This window comes from Chelonoidis abingdonii, chromosome 2, assembly GCF_003597395.2.
Source record: "Chelonoidis abingdonii isolate Lonesome George chromosome 2, CheloAbing_2.0, whole genome shotgun sequence".
In the NCBI taxonomy this organism is placed as follows: domain Eukaryota; kingdom Metazoa; phylum Chordata; order Testudines; family Testudinidae; genus Chelonoidis; species Chelonoidis abingdonii.
In genome coordinates this window covers 174,696,164-174,712,095 of record NC_133770.1, presented here as the reverse complement: position 1 = coordinate 174,712,095, position 15,932 = coordinate 174,696,164, and the positions used below count along the sequence as shown (strand labels likewise).

At 39.7% G+C, this 15,932-nt stretch overlaps 1 protein-coding gene across 1 annotated transcript in view; it reads left to right on the top strand.

Annotated features, from left to right (window-relative positions):
* Window positions 1-512: 512 nt before the first annotated feature.
* BCL2 (BCL2 apoptosis regulator) overlaps window positions 513-15,932 on the top strand; it is a 121,737-nt gene continuing 106,317 nt past the window's right edge. Inside the window, exon 1 of the mRNA XM_032792409.2 lies at window positions 513-1,252. Coding sequence (XP_032648300.1) covers window positions 686-1,252 — 567 coding nt within the window. The 5' untranslated portion in view covers window positions 513-685. The remainder of the gene's footprint in view (window positions 1,253-15,932) is intronic.

Below are 15,932 nucleotides of genomic sequence, written 5' to 3'. Positions count from 1 at the left end.
CATAGTGGGGTTTTTTTTTTGTTCCTTTCCTATCCCCTTGGTGATTTGATCTTTTGAAGCATCAAAGCAACCAGAATTTAACGTGTCTGAAGACTTGTGATTTTTTTTTAAAAGGAAACTTGACAGAGGAACATATTTATAGTCCAAGTAAGTACTTTACACAGAAAATTTACATTGTTTAATTAAAAAACAAGAAAGAATTTTGAGATTTTTAGTTTAAAGTGCATTGGATTGACGTTCATCTAAGGCTGTTGAGCAAATCATTTTGAATTGCAGTTTTTAGAGTATATGTTCTTCAGCTTCTTCATTCACGTGTTAGTTCAGCACCTAAGGGAAATATGCACTTGGTTTTGAATAAGTATTGAGATTTAAAATATATATATATCAGCATCAAGAAGAAAATGTTTCTAAAATAAATATAATAAATAATGTGCTTCTGGAAATAAAATACTTACAGCATTTTAAATCTATTTATACTGTGCATCTCAAACCGAGAAGACGAAAGTACCTCTGAGACCTGAGAGCTCCTCATACCATCATGAATGAAACTGCATCCAATACAATAACTGGATTATAATTTTTTGGTGATATTATTATTATTATTATTGGCTGCTTTACTTTTTGGGGTTCATCCTGCTCCTCTTCTTCCTCTCTCCCTCCTCCTTGCTGCTCCCTGTTGGAAATTATGGCTCATCCTGGGAGAAGAGGCTATGATAACCGAGAGATAGTGCTGAAGTACATCCATTACAAACTGTCACAGAGGGGATATGATTGGGCTGCCAATGAAAACAGAGGACCAGTTTCTCCAAATCTCTCTCCCCCTCCTGCTACTGGGACCTCATCTGACCATGCTGGGCTGGTCTCTTTGCCTCCTGAGCCCCCTGGCTCGGCTGCTGCTAGTAACGTGCCCCTTGGTGATGGGCTGCACCCAGCACCGCAGGCTGTTCTCTTGGCTCTGTGCCAAGCTGGAGATGAATTTTCCCGTCGCTACCACAGAGATTTTGCCCAGATGTCTGGCCAGCTGCACTTGACCCCATTCACGGCCAGGGGGCGCTTTGTGGCAGTGGTGGAGGAGCTGTTCCGAGATGGGGTTAACTGGGGAAGGATCGTGGCCTTCTTTGAATTTGGTGGTGTGATGTGCGTGGAGAGCGTTAATCGGGAGATGTCGCCTCTTGTGGACAGCATTGCTGTGTGGATGACCGAATACCTGAACAGACACCTACACAACTGGATCCAGGACAACGGAGGCTGGGTATGTGTCCAGTATTTCTTTCTCTTTAAATTACAGTAAAATCTGCATCAGCGGGGTCACATACTATAGTGATGCAAGCAGTATAGACACCTATATAGAACAGAATATGAAAATCATAGTATACTTTATCCCAATGAAAGTAAGGCAGTAGTTTGGTTTGTGTTATTGTAGTGTTTATCAGCATGTCTATTGGTATGGGCCTTCTGAAATGTCATGTCATGCAGGAGTTAAAGTTTGGGTGCGGGAGTGGTCACAGTTACCCAAGCTTTTAGCGGAGGATAGTGAAGCGGTACTTGTACACACACACACCTTTCTTGTTGGCGGGTGCAGTGAGAGTTCTCCCTCCTGTTTCAATGTATTTTAACCATTGAAATCATACATACATGTCTCTTTATGGTAGAATGGGGTCACAGAGCAGTGTGGGAAAGGAAAGTAATGATGTTATATCCAGGAACGATGCTATAGACATGCATGACATGTGCTGCCTAATGCTTGAATGAGGTTGCAGGTAGTAGGGGAAAGGAAAGCATGTGTGTTTTGTGTATATGCTCATGTTAGGAACAACGTTCTGGTCAGGAACTCTATAAGCAGGCAAACCCTATATTACAGATAATCAAATGGAGCAGTGCTCAAAACTGAATATCATCTCATGTTTATAACAGCAAAGATTTAGAATGAGATTTTACTGTATACACTAAAAGTAATAATTTTAAAATTCTCTTTATAGTGCTTATTATGAATCATTTTCAGGATAGAAGGAATAAAGTCCTTCTAAGAGACCCGGGGAGGAACTTTCTGTGACAATTTTCTGGAGAGTACATGATATTTGTTGTAGCCTGGTGTGTTCCAAAGGCAAGAAGTATTTTATAAGCCCCAGGGATAAAAAAATCTCTTGCTGAGGTGGTTTTAGATGGGGATAAATTCAACTATAGGCAAGGAAAATCTACCATTTTCATCCTTACAATCAAACCTCATCTCTTTCTGTCTCAAATAATAGTTTTATCAATTGAAAGTTGTTTTCTCCTTTTCTGTATTATATTTTGTTCCCAAGCACCTGATCTCAATTCATTCCTGCAATGTGCATAAACCCAATCTTATATGGTATGCCTGTAATATATTTCTGAATTGGAGGAGTGTAATTGAGCAAAAGACACATTGCAACAGAAAACTTAACATATGAGTCAAGGGGCTGCCATAAATCATTTTAAGGGAGAAAGTATAATAGTTCTGGGGAGCTATAGGTCCTAGTTCTTTTTGCTATGAGGTATATTTATAGAGAGAAATCTGTTATATAATCATTTTTAATGCATTTTGTTTATTAAACTCATTTTTAAAAGCATGTATAAACTGTTACTGTACTTAATTTTCAGCATCCATCATTTTCATTACTTAGTGTTATATTCTGAAGCATGCTACCTGCAGTGATTGTCTCTGTTTAAATATTGAGAGCTTCCCTTCTTTCCCATGCACACACCTGGTTCTTAGCTCAAGGGTCTTTACATCCAAGGGACTAGGGAACACGCGTAGTGGGTAACATAGGAATTTGGGGGATTCTACCACATTCCTGTTCTACTTCTGCAGTTAAGCTCTCTCAGGGCAAGTGATTTAGACAATGACGTTAACTGAAACGTGAAGAAAAGCAGCTTGCTTTGGACATTATAAATATGGTATAAAAAGTTGCAATAGGAACCTGAAAGATAGCCTTTGAAGGTGATGACATTTCTCTAAACGAGTCTTCCGCATTCCTTGGGACAGCTGTTTATAGGAGAGCAGTACGTTTAGAATTTTTTAGATCTTAAAAATTAGGCCAAACATTAAGAGAATGACTTCCATGGGCTTTGGATCAAGCCCTAATGCTATAGTGTGTGTATATTAACTTCTATTTAAAAAATATAAATAATGAATACAAATGAAAACTTGAATGAAAAATCTTGGCCAGATGATGCAAACATACTAATGTGATTTCTCGACATGTAGAAATACAATAACCTAGTACTCTAATGGTAGCCTTTAAAAGGAAAGATGCTTCTGAATGATACTTTCTGTGATGTTTATCAAAGTTTCATGTAGTGACTGCTGATTCTTTTTTCTGATGAATGTGACACCATTTATTGTGTGTATATATTAGTAATGTACATATGTAAAAAGATATGCAAATTATCACCACACCATAGACTTTAATTTGTATCTCTGTAAAATAGTTTGCACAAGTTGGGTCCTGTGTTTATTAACAACATAGGTAGAAATTTTCAGGCTCAAATGCAGCTGTTGGGATCTTCATTTCAGATGGAGGAAATCCAAGATGGCACTTCTCATAGAATTTGTTTTTCAAAATGTGTAAAAGGAAAAACATGCTTCATGGCATAATTTATAGTGCGATGACACTTGCCAGGTGCTGGAAGCACTCTATTCAACCTGGCAGTTATTTACAACGTACCCAGCCTATGTCCTTATTACAGTATAATGAATGCCTCTTTATAAATAATTACTCACATGCAGACATATGAACACTTCATGTGGTCTAAACATAACTGTATATCACATTTCTATACCACATAGGTACATGGTACAGCTATATGAAATGCATATTTTTATAGGCTTCTGCTTTACAGTGTTGTGGTCCAATATGTACTATTATGATCATTTGTAGTAGATGTGGTACTACAATGTATCATTTATGAAGACTGTCACAAACTGTAAGGGTCAAATGATCAGTCACAAACCTGTCTTATGCAGCAAACAAGTTGCTCAGCTTGCATTTACTCCATTTTGTAAGTGTACCTCTGGTAGTCAGGTCTGAAAGCTGTTGGCTGCAAATGTCTTTAAAACACAAAAACAGCTATTAAACACCAGCAAGTATCTCCAAAAGGACCTACATGTATTATTTCATAAGGAAAACAAAGAAAGAGAGAACCCCAAACAAACATAGTCAGGAGTCAGGAATGGATATAACTTGTGGACTACAAATTGTAATGATTGTCAGATGTCTTAATGCTTAGGTTGTTTAATGGCTTTGATACTCAAGATTTAAAAAAAGCAAGTCAACCAAACTGCCTAATTTAGGCTGTAGTTTTATCTTGCTATTCTGGTGGCTCATAAATATGACTAAAAGATTTGAAAACAGGTCAGGATGCTACAGTATTATACTGTGACTTGATAAAAACATATTAATAATATTACAAAAGAAATAAGAGAACCAGGTCATCTCTAGAATTTCATGGTATTAAATATAATATAATATATTTTTCTGATTGTCCAGTTTATGGCTTTATTTTATTTTTTCATCTCTGCTATTCTTGCTGTAGAATACTGATAAGTACAGCTTGTTACTTATGAGTCTGATTTAGGGAATCTTAAATAAGATGTACCTTTGGGAAATAACCATATTTGTTTTGGAATAATATATTCCTAATAGGCTAGTATGAAGCCCAAGGACTAAATTACAGATCAGTGGTGCTCAACCTTTTTTATAGCCCGGCAGGTGACTCTCTTCTTGGGTTTGAGGGGTTTTTTTGAGGAAAGAAGGAATTAAAAACAAAGAACAGAAGGCCATGGAATGAGAGGGGCACTCTCACAAACATATATTATAGAGTGGTGGGAGGGAGAGAGAGATTAATCCTTATTTGCGCTAATGGTTAGTTCAGGTAGGTGGGAAAATGGTACTTTGATGATTTACTTTACCTTCCAGTACAGCATTTTTTTTTAAAATTTATTAAGGCCAGATTTTGATATTCTTACTTTGTTGAGTTGTCCTTTAGAAGTCTCATTGGTTTCAGTGAGAAAATTTGCAACATAAGATCTTGTGCGGTAAGGGCATCAAAATCTGTCCCTTTGCTGTTTTGATGAGTGCATTAGTTGTTGCTCAATTTTATGATATCCTTTTTTTCAAAATGTTAATATATGATGAGTTCTGCTGAGCCTCACTTTGACTCTATTTAATGGCTAAGTCACTATTTGACTGTTCAAAGGACAATGTCAGTTTGAAAATCTGGTCCACCAAAAAAAAATTAATTAATAGTAGTTTCAGGTACAAAACCTTCTGAGTCCTTTGCCAGGTTTTGTGGTTTTATAATCAATTTTCTTATTTATCACAATATTTTTCTCAGTGCTCTTGCTGAAGAAGAAACTAATCCCGTTAAGGCCTGTGTAACAGAAGAAACTAATTCTGTAAGAGAAACAGTGAAATGGACTATATACAAGCTGTTGTCAAATGCAAAAAGTAAACAAAGTGGAAAAAAAAGAATTTTCTCTAATTTCTTTCATGTATAGTAGTTATAGCTATACTTATAACAATGTTAGGTAACATATTTTCTGAAAGAAATGGTTGATTTTTAACTTGATCATGTATTCTTAAAGTTGAGTACTACTGTTCTAGGAAATGGCTATATTGCCAATTGTAGTTAATTGCCTTCATATGGCAAAGTAATGTGATGTTCAAACAGCTGGTTGGGTTTATTCTTAGTTACAATATTGAGAACTATTTTTTCTGTGTTTGCATTAATACATGTGTCCTCGGAGATGCTGTGTTTTCAGTGGCAAACTAAAAATATCTAGTTTAAGATTGGTGGTTTTTTAGTATGTGGATTGATACTACAATTTGCTAATCCACAAATGCATGGTAAATCCAATCAAATTGCTTTGCCAACATACTGCAATGTAAATGCACTGATTCAGCAGAAGAGTCATAGGGCCTATTCAGTGATGTGTGAAATTGTGTCGAGCAGGAACATTTTCCCAGCAGGCAAACATCAGGGCCCAGATTTTCCAGTGTGGCATAGCTTGTTTGCACTGCGTCAGTGGTGGAATCTGACCCTAAAGGGGATTTTAAACTCCTCAAGGAGAACTACCCCAACATAAAGTCGATCATTTTGGTGGTGCAAGGCTGGGATAACTGGGAAAAGGGAATACAATCAGAGAAAAGGGGGAGCCATGCCAGGAATCCTCTTTAACTCTCTGTGTTGGTTTTGGTCTCTTGTGGTTGCTTGATACTGGTATAAATTATAGCAAGTCTTGGGACCTATGATGCAACAGAGAGAATGGCCAGGATGAGGAAAGTGCAAAGGTGTGTGTGGCAGCATTAGCTAGTGACTATGGCACCGCGCTGGAAGTTAGCAGACCTGGTTTCTATTCACTAACCTGCTGTGTGACGTTGGTCAAATCAGTTCCTCTCCATTGCCTGTGTTTTCTCTCCCACCTTTAGTTTGACTTGTCTGTTTAGACCAGGGGTTCTCACAATAAATTTTTTGGTGGCCTCAGAGTGTGGTCACCAACTCTTGCTGGCGGCCTCTATGGCAATTTTTCGTAAACTTCTATTAACTTTAGGAAAAACAGATAAATATGCACATATACATGTCCAAATCATTATAATTCATTTATGTAGGGTTGGGTTCTTTTTTTCAGACTCAGTGATAAAAATAATGTACAGTTCTCTACTCTTTACTTGACCTAAGCAGAACAGAAACACAAATAAGGTGCTTTGCACATTCTGGTCTTTTGTTGTTGTTTGTTTGACTTTTTTTTTTAAAAAAGGCATGCTAGATAGTAAGTCTGCTGCTGCGAAAAGTAATGTTTGTTTGCTAATATCACTTTTCATAGCAGAGTTACTTGCTAGCTGGGCGGCTGTGAAAAGTGATATTAACTACCATACAAATATCAATTTTCACAGCAGACTTACTCAGCCCTAGCAAGCTAGGGGACAAATTAAGCCCTGGATGGAGAGCTGGGTAGGGAGACAAGGGGGGAGGTGAGTCCAGGGTCCAGGGCTGGAGCTTACCACTGCACTATCAGAGCCCGGGGCCAGAAGAGGCTGCAGGAGATCAAGAACAATGGTGACAGGGAACCCAGAGCTGGCACCTGCTGCTGCATGGCTGGGATCCAGGGCCAGAGCCCAAAGTTCCACGACTGGAGCCTGGCTGAAGCCTAAGCCTCACCATCCCCAGGAAGGTGCGGAACTCACTGGCTGCCTGCTCCTCTGACGTTTGTGGCTCCTGAGGGAGAGAGAGCCCAATCTCTTCTGGTGGCCCTGGGGAAGAGGCACTGTTTTTTGCGCTCCCCCATGCCCCCCAATCACTGCCCAGGAGGCTGTGGTCACAAGAAACGCCCCATAGTGACCAGGGCCGGCTCCAGGCACCAGCCGAGGAAGCAGGTGCCTGGGGCGGAACATTCCGGCTTTTCAGGGGGCGGCAGTTTAGCATTTCGGGTTGGGTTTTTTTTGGCTTTTTCTGTTTGTCAGCTGGCTTTTTTTTTCCCTTGAGGCAGCAAAAAAGGTAGAGCCGGCCCTAATTGTGACTGTATTTGAGAAATGCTGGCTGTAGCAGGATGGTCACCCGCTCCTGCCCTGAAGGGCTTGAAATCAGCCCTAGGACAGGGCTGAGGCTGCATGAGGGCTGCTGCTCAGGGCTGAGGCTGCATGAGGGCTGCTGATTGGGGAAACAGCCACAGCTGGGGCCACGCCCCAGTCAAAGCATAGCTGGCCTTATAAAGGGCAGGGAAGCCAGGAGCTTAGAGAACTCTCCTTCTAGCTTTTGAGGGAGAAGGGCCTGGCTGCCTAGGAGTTGAGAAAGGTACCTAGAGTGGAGCAGGGCTGGGGAAAGGCCAGAGGAACTGGGGAGCTCCAGCCCGGAAAACCCCAAGGCTGCAGGCCTTGATAAAGGCCAGGACAGGTACTGGGGTTGCAGAGGGGTAGCCTGGGATAGGCAAAGGCATCAGGTCCAAACCCTCCTTTGTCAGTGATGAATGGCATGTTCCCTGCAGTCTGCTCCAGTGAACAGAGGCTAGATGGTGACTGGCAGTAGCCAGTGAGACGATGTGGGGATAGAGGGTTGGAGGTTCCCTTGAGTGGGGAGACCCAGATTGGGGGGATGCTGCAGTGGGCAGAACCCTGGGTAAAGAGGCACTGGGGTCCAGGAGGCACGGCTGGAGCTGGAAAAGCTAATTCCCTGGACAACAAGCAGGAGCTGCCACAGTGGTGAGTTGTCGCGCTGTCACACTGGCTTAGACTATAAAATCTTCTGGGCTATCTTTCACCATTGTGTTCGTAAAACGCCTAGTTTTGTAGGGCCCCAGTTGTTGCATCTCTAGCTGTTACAGTAACGAACTGTTACTACTACTCCTACTAATTAATGTACTACTAGTACATTAATCTTTGGCCTGTGCTTTGTGCTAAGCCATAGCTGCCTAAACTTAGTCAAACAGCTGTAGCAGTAAAACCATAATCAAAAACAATGTGAGAAATCTGATTAAATAACACATCTTCTGTAGCAAAGTGGATTTTTTATCTTATATTTTTGTCCCTTTTAGGAATTCAGTAACGTAAAGCTGCATGTTGATAAAAGTATCCATTTTGTCAAGTGTTCGAGCAATTTTCTATTAATGATAGCTTTGTATTTTGATTACGATTTTGTTCTGCTTTTAGTAAATTATATTTTCTCCTCTTTAGGTCTACCTGACTGCTCGTCAGAGTCTCCAGCTTTCTGTAGTGATTTATAGTCACGCTTTCTAGTAATCATTTCTTAACCAGACGCAGTTCCAGTCTCTTAAATGTCAACAGTCACAAAATAGCAGGAGCCCCCGAAAAGCCACAGCCATAACCTCCCCCCCCCACTTTAGTCTTTCCCATCTAAGTTCATACAGCTTGACAGCTGAATGATGACCCCCCTGGGAAACACTGTGTGTGGGTGGCGCATGTTTAGAGGTTTTTACCTCTCAGTACATCCACAGAACCATGCTTAAATATGTGAATCATTTTGTAGCAGTAGTTTAGCAACTCTAAAGAAAGAAACAGCAAAAGCACACTGCAGATAGAAAACAGAACTGTCTTAATATTAAATGTTTTGGAAGACTTTTTCAGATGTGTAGTGTATTTTGAAATTCAAAGGTTTAGCTAGAATATCTAATTGTATGGCATTCTTATGGAATGTATCTAACGTTCTCGGAAGTTGATGGGAACATTTCCACTGATTTTAGTGGTCATTGGACCAGGTCCATGGAGTGCTAAACTCATGGGTCCTATTTTCTGTTCACAATGGTATAAATTAAGAGTAACTGCATTTGTTACATTATGTTGGTCACACACCAGCTTTACACTAACCTGGCTTGTGGTTTTTTCATCATGCAACAACATACAAAAACAGCCAGAAAATTAGCATTTACTAATTCACTTGGCACTTATGGCCTGACTCAGTGCCCATTGAGGTAAATGGAAAGACTCCAGTTGACATCAGTGGGCCCTGGATCAGTCTCTTAATCTTTTCTCTATTGTTTTCCATCACTGGTTGAAATATAAACTTAATTCTTCGTTTTCTCTCTGAAGGTAGTGGGTGCTGGTCACTTATCACAATATTTATTACTATTTAACTGAGAAGGCAGTTGTTACTCAGTGACAACATAATACAATTATTTTTGAGGGCAGTACTGGGATGGTGTTTTTCATTCCATGCACAATAATAGAATAAATGAAGGAATGTGGTGCTATAAATCTGTTCCACAACACGATAACATCCAGAACTTCGTGACGCACACAGACACTGATGACCAGTTTGGAGAATTTTTATTCTGCTCTGGCATTTGGTTTCATAAATGATCAGATTTTTCTTTGGCTTGTAAAAGAATATGAAGCTTGATAATTTTTCCAAGTGCACCCAGGAATCTAGCATTCCTTCTTCCTTTCCTGTTGGGAGGTCCGCAGTATGCTATGTTCAAGTTGTAGCTGGTTTTTACCAATGTTGTTGTTGTTTTTGCAACTTGAATTATATGCAGAAGAATCTTGCTAATTCACACTAACTGGGAAGCTTCCTGTAATTGCCTGTATTTTACAAATTAGCAAGTATGATTTGAAGAAGAAGAAAAAATACATTGCATAATGCACCTGTTCATTTAGGGCCCAATCCTGCTCCAAATGAAGTCACTGAGAGTTTTCCATTAACTTCAGTGAGAGCATAAGGAGACCTTATTTAAGCAATTTTTAAATTTTAACTGTTTCCGATACAGTAAAATTTAACCATTTCCTTTAACCAAATACTTTTTATACAACGCATAATTAACCCCTGGTGCTTGGATTAGAAAACATGCCTTACAAAGAGATACCCGAGGAGCTCGATTTATTTACCTTAACCAAGAGACGGTTAAAGGGTGACTTGATCACAGTCATTAAGTATCTACATGGGGAACAGAAATTTGATAATAGAGAGCTTTTCAATCCAGAAGACAGAGGTATAACAAGCTCCAATAGCTGGAAGTTGAAGCTGGACAAATTTACTAGAAATAAGGCACCCATTTTTAATAGTATAGGTAATTAATCATTGCAACAACTAACCGGGGAAATTTCCGTCACTTGACATTTCTAAATCAAGATTTGATGTTTTTCTAAAAGATATGCTCTACTTCACCCACGGGTATTGGACTTGAAGCAGGAATTAATTCCAGAAAGTCTTATGACTTGTGTTCATTTAGGAAGTCAGACTAGAAGATCACAATTGTCCCTTCTGGCCTTAAAATGTATGAATCTATTACACAAGCTGTCCCTGTGTTTAAGAGCTTAGTTGGATTCAGTAAAGATTTACATGGATAATGAGAACATCCACACTTACATTAGACAGGATAAAAATTGCTTATAAGGGATATGAACCCATATGAATTGGGATAAATCACACAATAACTGATGAAGTTTGGGAAAAACTTCTGTTGGTAGGCTAGTCCATCACTATTCATTATGTGGTTTCTTGTACATTCCTCTGAAGTAACTAGTACTAGTCATTGTCAGAGAGAAGATGCTGGACTAGATAGACCACTGGTATGGTGTGGGAATGACTATGATTACTTCATAGTTTACTCAAGTATAGAATAATGTATTTTGTAAAAGTATTGAAATCTCTGAGGCCTAGCTGTAGCAACTCTTCTATTAAAACTATGTTGAGAAGTGGGGATGAGTCTTCGCTTCTTTTCAGGAGTGTTGTATTTGTGGGCTATTGAATTACATCTTGATGAGATTTTTACTGGCATTACAATAATTTTATTAAAATTGTAATTTTAAAGGCATTTTATTTTGTAAGAGCATCTACACTATTCAATTTGCTGTTGTACTGACATGTATTTAATTAATAAAATTAATAGGAATAGTGATACATTAAAAGAATGCTATCATTCCATGTTAGAAATAAAATGAGTGAAGAGTTAGTTACCATGTTTTCTTAATAAGAAAAGATAACTCATCACCACTATGTATGAGTGGGGTTCACCCTATTAATATATATGATTTTATGTACAGAAATCATGTAATCCAGGGAAACGATCCCCTTTTCCCTCAAAGAGATATTAAAGCACTGTAGTCTAATTATTACAGAAGGGGACTGGGAGCCAGAATTCCTTAGTTTATTTCTTGGTTCTACTACTGATTGGGTGTGTGATCTTGAGCCAGTCATTTAATCTCTCTTTCTCTGTCTCAGTTTACCCAACCGTGAAATGGATACTTGATATGCTTACCTCGTAGCAATGTTGAGAAGCACAGGCTACCAGGCATTTTAGGTCTACTTTTTTTTTTAATTAAAAAGAAAAGATTTTAGAAGACCTAATATTAACAGAATGGGTTTCATGGCAGTTTTGGCTTTGGCGTTAAACAGTATTCTATAGTGCTTACATTCATCGTTGCCGCAGTTGGCCAGTAGGTGCAACCAGAAAGTAATTAGATAGATTAGAAAGTGACTATTGGCTAAATTTATCTCAGTGAACTGCAGAAAAATAAAAGGTTAACTGTTTCAATATAAATTATATTTAAATGCTTTCAGCCTTAATAATGTAATGTGTTTAGCAAAGCAGGTAGAGGAAATTACCAGTGAATGGAAAAACAAGTTATTTTGTTCAATTTGGAGGTTGGTTTGCTGTTTTGTAGATTTTTATTTGGAAAATCCATGGAAAATTTTCAGTGCTATAGTTTGCAGCTTTAGGCCTTTCCCTTGTGCATGAGTATGCCTTTCCTGGTAAACATTTAACAAAGGAAACTCTCCTTCCTTTCAGTTCGCCTTATACACATATATAAAACGAATTACATTATTTTAGCGGTACACACACAAGCTCCTTCACTAGTGCAAATCTGCTTCCTAAATAAGTAAATCTCAGGTACAGTTAGACAAAATATGAAGACATATTCACTCAAATAAGATATGCCTAATTACCAAATCAGTGGAGCTATTCATGAGCTTAAAATTAGGCACATGCTTCAGTACCTTGCTGAATTGGGGCCTGTCTGTCCTTGGTATAGACAAAACTCCTATTTGACCCTGTGGGACTTTTGCCTGGGTGATGACATTAGGATTGGGTCCTATGGCTGTAGTCTAGTGAAATGCCTTTTTATAGCAATATACTGTATATTGCAAAGCTTGTGTTGTGTTATTTCAGTTAAATAACTTTTTTATCAATTTCGTACTGGAGGAAAGAGTATTTATTTATTAAGTTGTCATTTTCCTTAGGAGAACCTGTGAAACAGATTCCAAGTAAGTAAAGGAGAAACAGAGCTCAGGAACAGGTTTGCTCAGTTGGAATATGAAGAAGGGGCACAACAGGCAGTAACTAAAGGTGGGCGGGCAAGGAAGACAAGATGAGCGGCTATTCCTGTAAGAAGAGAGGAAGAGCCAGTAGAGATACCCAGAGTTCAGAACCCCAAGAGGATACAGGATGACTTGCAGCCAGAAAGAACAGGCGGAAGGCCGGAAAATCTCACCATCACCAGGAAAAGGCAGGTTTATGTGACTGGGGGCTCCCTACTAAGAAGAACAGACAGGCCTGTCACCGGAGCTGATCTGGAGAACAGAAGAGTGTGCTGTCTGCTGGGAGCGAAGATACAGGATGTGGACCTGTAGAAGAGGCTGGAGAGGATCCTAATGGGAGCTGGAAATAATCCACTGATTGCCCTTTATGTGGGAACAAATGATACAGCTAGATTCTCACTGGAACATATCAAGGGAGATTATGCCAAGCTGGGGAAGATACTTAATGAAATGGAGGCTCGGGTTTCTCCAGTGGGATTCTGCCCCTCTCTAGAGGAGGAGAAGGAAGGCAAGACAAGATTATGACGATCAACAGATGGCTCAAGCACTGGTGCTATAAGGAGGGCTTTGGGATGTTCGACCACTGGGAGGCATTCATGGACAGAGGACTGTTCTCATGGGATGGATTTCTCCTGAGCAGGGAGGGAAATAGACTTCTGGGATGGAAGTTGGCACAACTCATTGAAGGAGCTATAAACTAGGAACTTGGAGCAGATGGTTGGGAGATGCTTGTATGATCCCTACACCTGAATTTAACATTGGGGGAAAGGAAAATCAAGTAAGAAAGAATACAGCAATGGAGAGAGGAAGAGTAGTGGGTAGGAGAATGGACGTTACCAGGAAAGATAGTGCTGATACCAGTCAGGCGATACTGGCAGTAGAATGACCGACTGTACCCAATTGGGCAAGGAATGTGGGTGAAGCCAAGCAGCAACAATTAAGATGATTGTAGATCAATGCAAGGAGCCTGGACAACAAAATGGTGGAACTAGAACTATCAGTGCAGGAAGTGAAACCAGGGATTGGGATGAAATATGGTGGAATAGTAGTCATGACTAGAGTACAGGTTTTGAAGAGTATGTGCTGTTCAACGAAGACAGAAATAAAGGCCAAGGTGGTGGGGTAGCATTGTATATTAATGATGAGGTAGACTGTGTAAAGAAATTAGAAGTGTTGGAATGGATAAGACTGTGATTTTTTGGGGCCAAAATCACGTTGGGGAAGAAAGCTACGAGAAGGTCCCCGGGCTAGTGCTCAGGGTGTGCTCCAGACACCACGCCGCCACCCAACCACCCCCGATCAGATTTGACTGTGGCTTGAGACCTCTAATGCTTTTAATGAAATAAATAATACTGGGAAATTTATTTATTTATTATTGCTTATCGAAGACTAGCGTCCTAGATATAGGTTGGAGGACAAGTGTTACTACTAACATGTGATAGCCGACAGATTTCTTTACCAAATAGTAGCTGAACCAACAAGAGGTGATACCATTTTAGATTTGGTATTGGTGAGTAGTGAGGACCTTTTATAAAAGAACTGGTTGTAGGGGACAACCTGGGTTTGAGTGATCATGAACTCAATCAGTTTAAACTACGTGGAAGGCTAAACAAAAATAGATCAGCAGCTATTGTCTTTGATTACAAAAGGGCAAACTTGCATCCCAAGCAGGGGGGGAAGATTGTAGGGAAAGGTTGCAGACTAAGCTGGATGAGCAGGCATCCCAAGTGGGTGATTAAGAGAAAGCAGACAGCCTACAAGGAATGGAAGATAAGAGAGATCGGCAAGGAAGGTTACCTCTTAGAGGTCAGACAGTGCAGAGATAACGTGAGAACTACCAAAAGATGAGCAGAGTTAGACCATGCAGAGGGGATTAAAACCATTAGCAAAAGGTTCTATAGCCGTATAAATAAGATGGAAAGAAGAAGTGGGACTGCTAAGCACTGAGGATTGGGTGGAAGTTAAAAGATAATTTAGGCCTGGCCCGGCACCTAAACAAATACTTTGCCTCAGTTTTTAATGAGGCTAATGAAGAGTTTGAGGTAATAGCAGAGTGACGAATGAGGATATGGAGGTAGAAATTACCCCATCCAAGGTAGAAGTCAAGCTCAAACTGCTTAATGGGACTAAATTGAAGGGGCTGGGTAGTCTCCATCGAAGAATATTAAAGGAACCAGCACATGAAATTGCAAGCCCAATAGCAAGGACTTTTAATAAATCTGTAAACTCAGGGGTTGTATCCTGGGTGACTGGAGAATTGCTAATATAGTTCCTATTTTTCAGAAAGGGAACAATGTGATCAGGGAAACTACAGGCCTGTTAGTCTGACCTCAATTGTATGTAAGGTCTTGGAACAAATTTTGAAAGAGAAATTAGTTAAGGACAGAGAAGTTAATGGTAATTGAGATAAAACACATCATGGTTTTACAAAAGGTAGATTGTGCCAGACCAGCCTGATCTCCTTCTTTGAGAAGATAACTGATTTTTTTAGACAAAGGAAATGCAGTAGATCTAATCTACCTGGATTTCACTAAGGCATTTGTTACAGTTCCCACATGGGAAATTATTAGTTAAACCGGAGAAGATGGGGATTAATATGAGAATTGAAAGGTGGATAAGGAACTGGTTAAAGGGGAGACTACAACGGGTCATACTAAAAGGTGAACTGTCAGTCTGGAGGGAGGTTACTAGTAGAGTTCCTCTGGGATTGGTTTTGGGACCAATCTTATTTAACATTTTTATTACTGACACAGTGGGAGTGTGCTAATAAAGTTTGCAGATTACATAAAATTAGGAGATGATGCCTATACAGAAGAGGACTGGAATATCATACAAAACAATCTGGATGACCTTGTAAACTGCAGTAATAGAAATGGGATGAAATTTAATAGTGCAAAGTGCAAGGTCATGCATTTAGGGACCAACTACAAGAATTTTCGCTATAAGGTGGGGATGTATCAGTTGGAAGTGACAGAGGAGGAGAGAGACCTGCATGTATTGGTTGATCACAGGATGACTAAGCGCCAGTATGATGTGTCCATGAAAAAGGCTCATGCAGTCCTAGGATGCATCAGGTGAGGTATTTCTAGTAGAGATAAGGAGGTGTTAGTACTGTTATACAAGGCACTGGTGAGACCTCA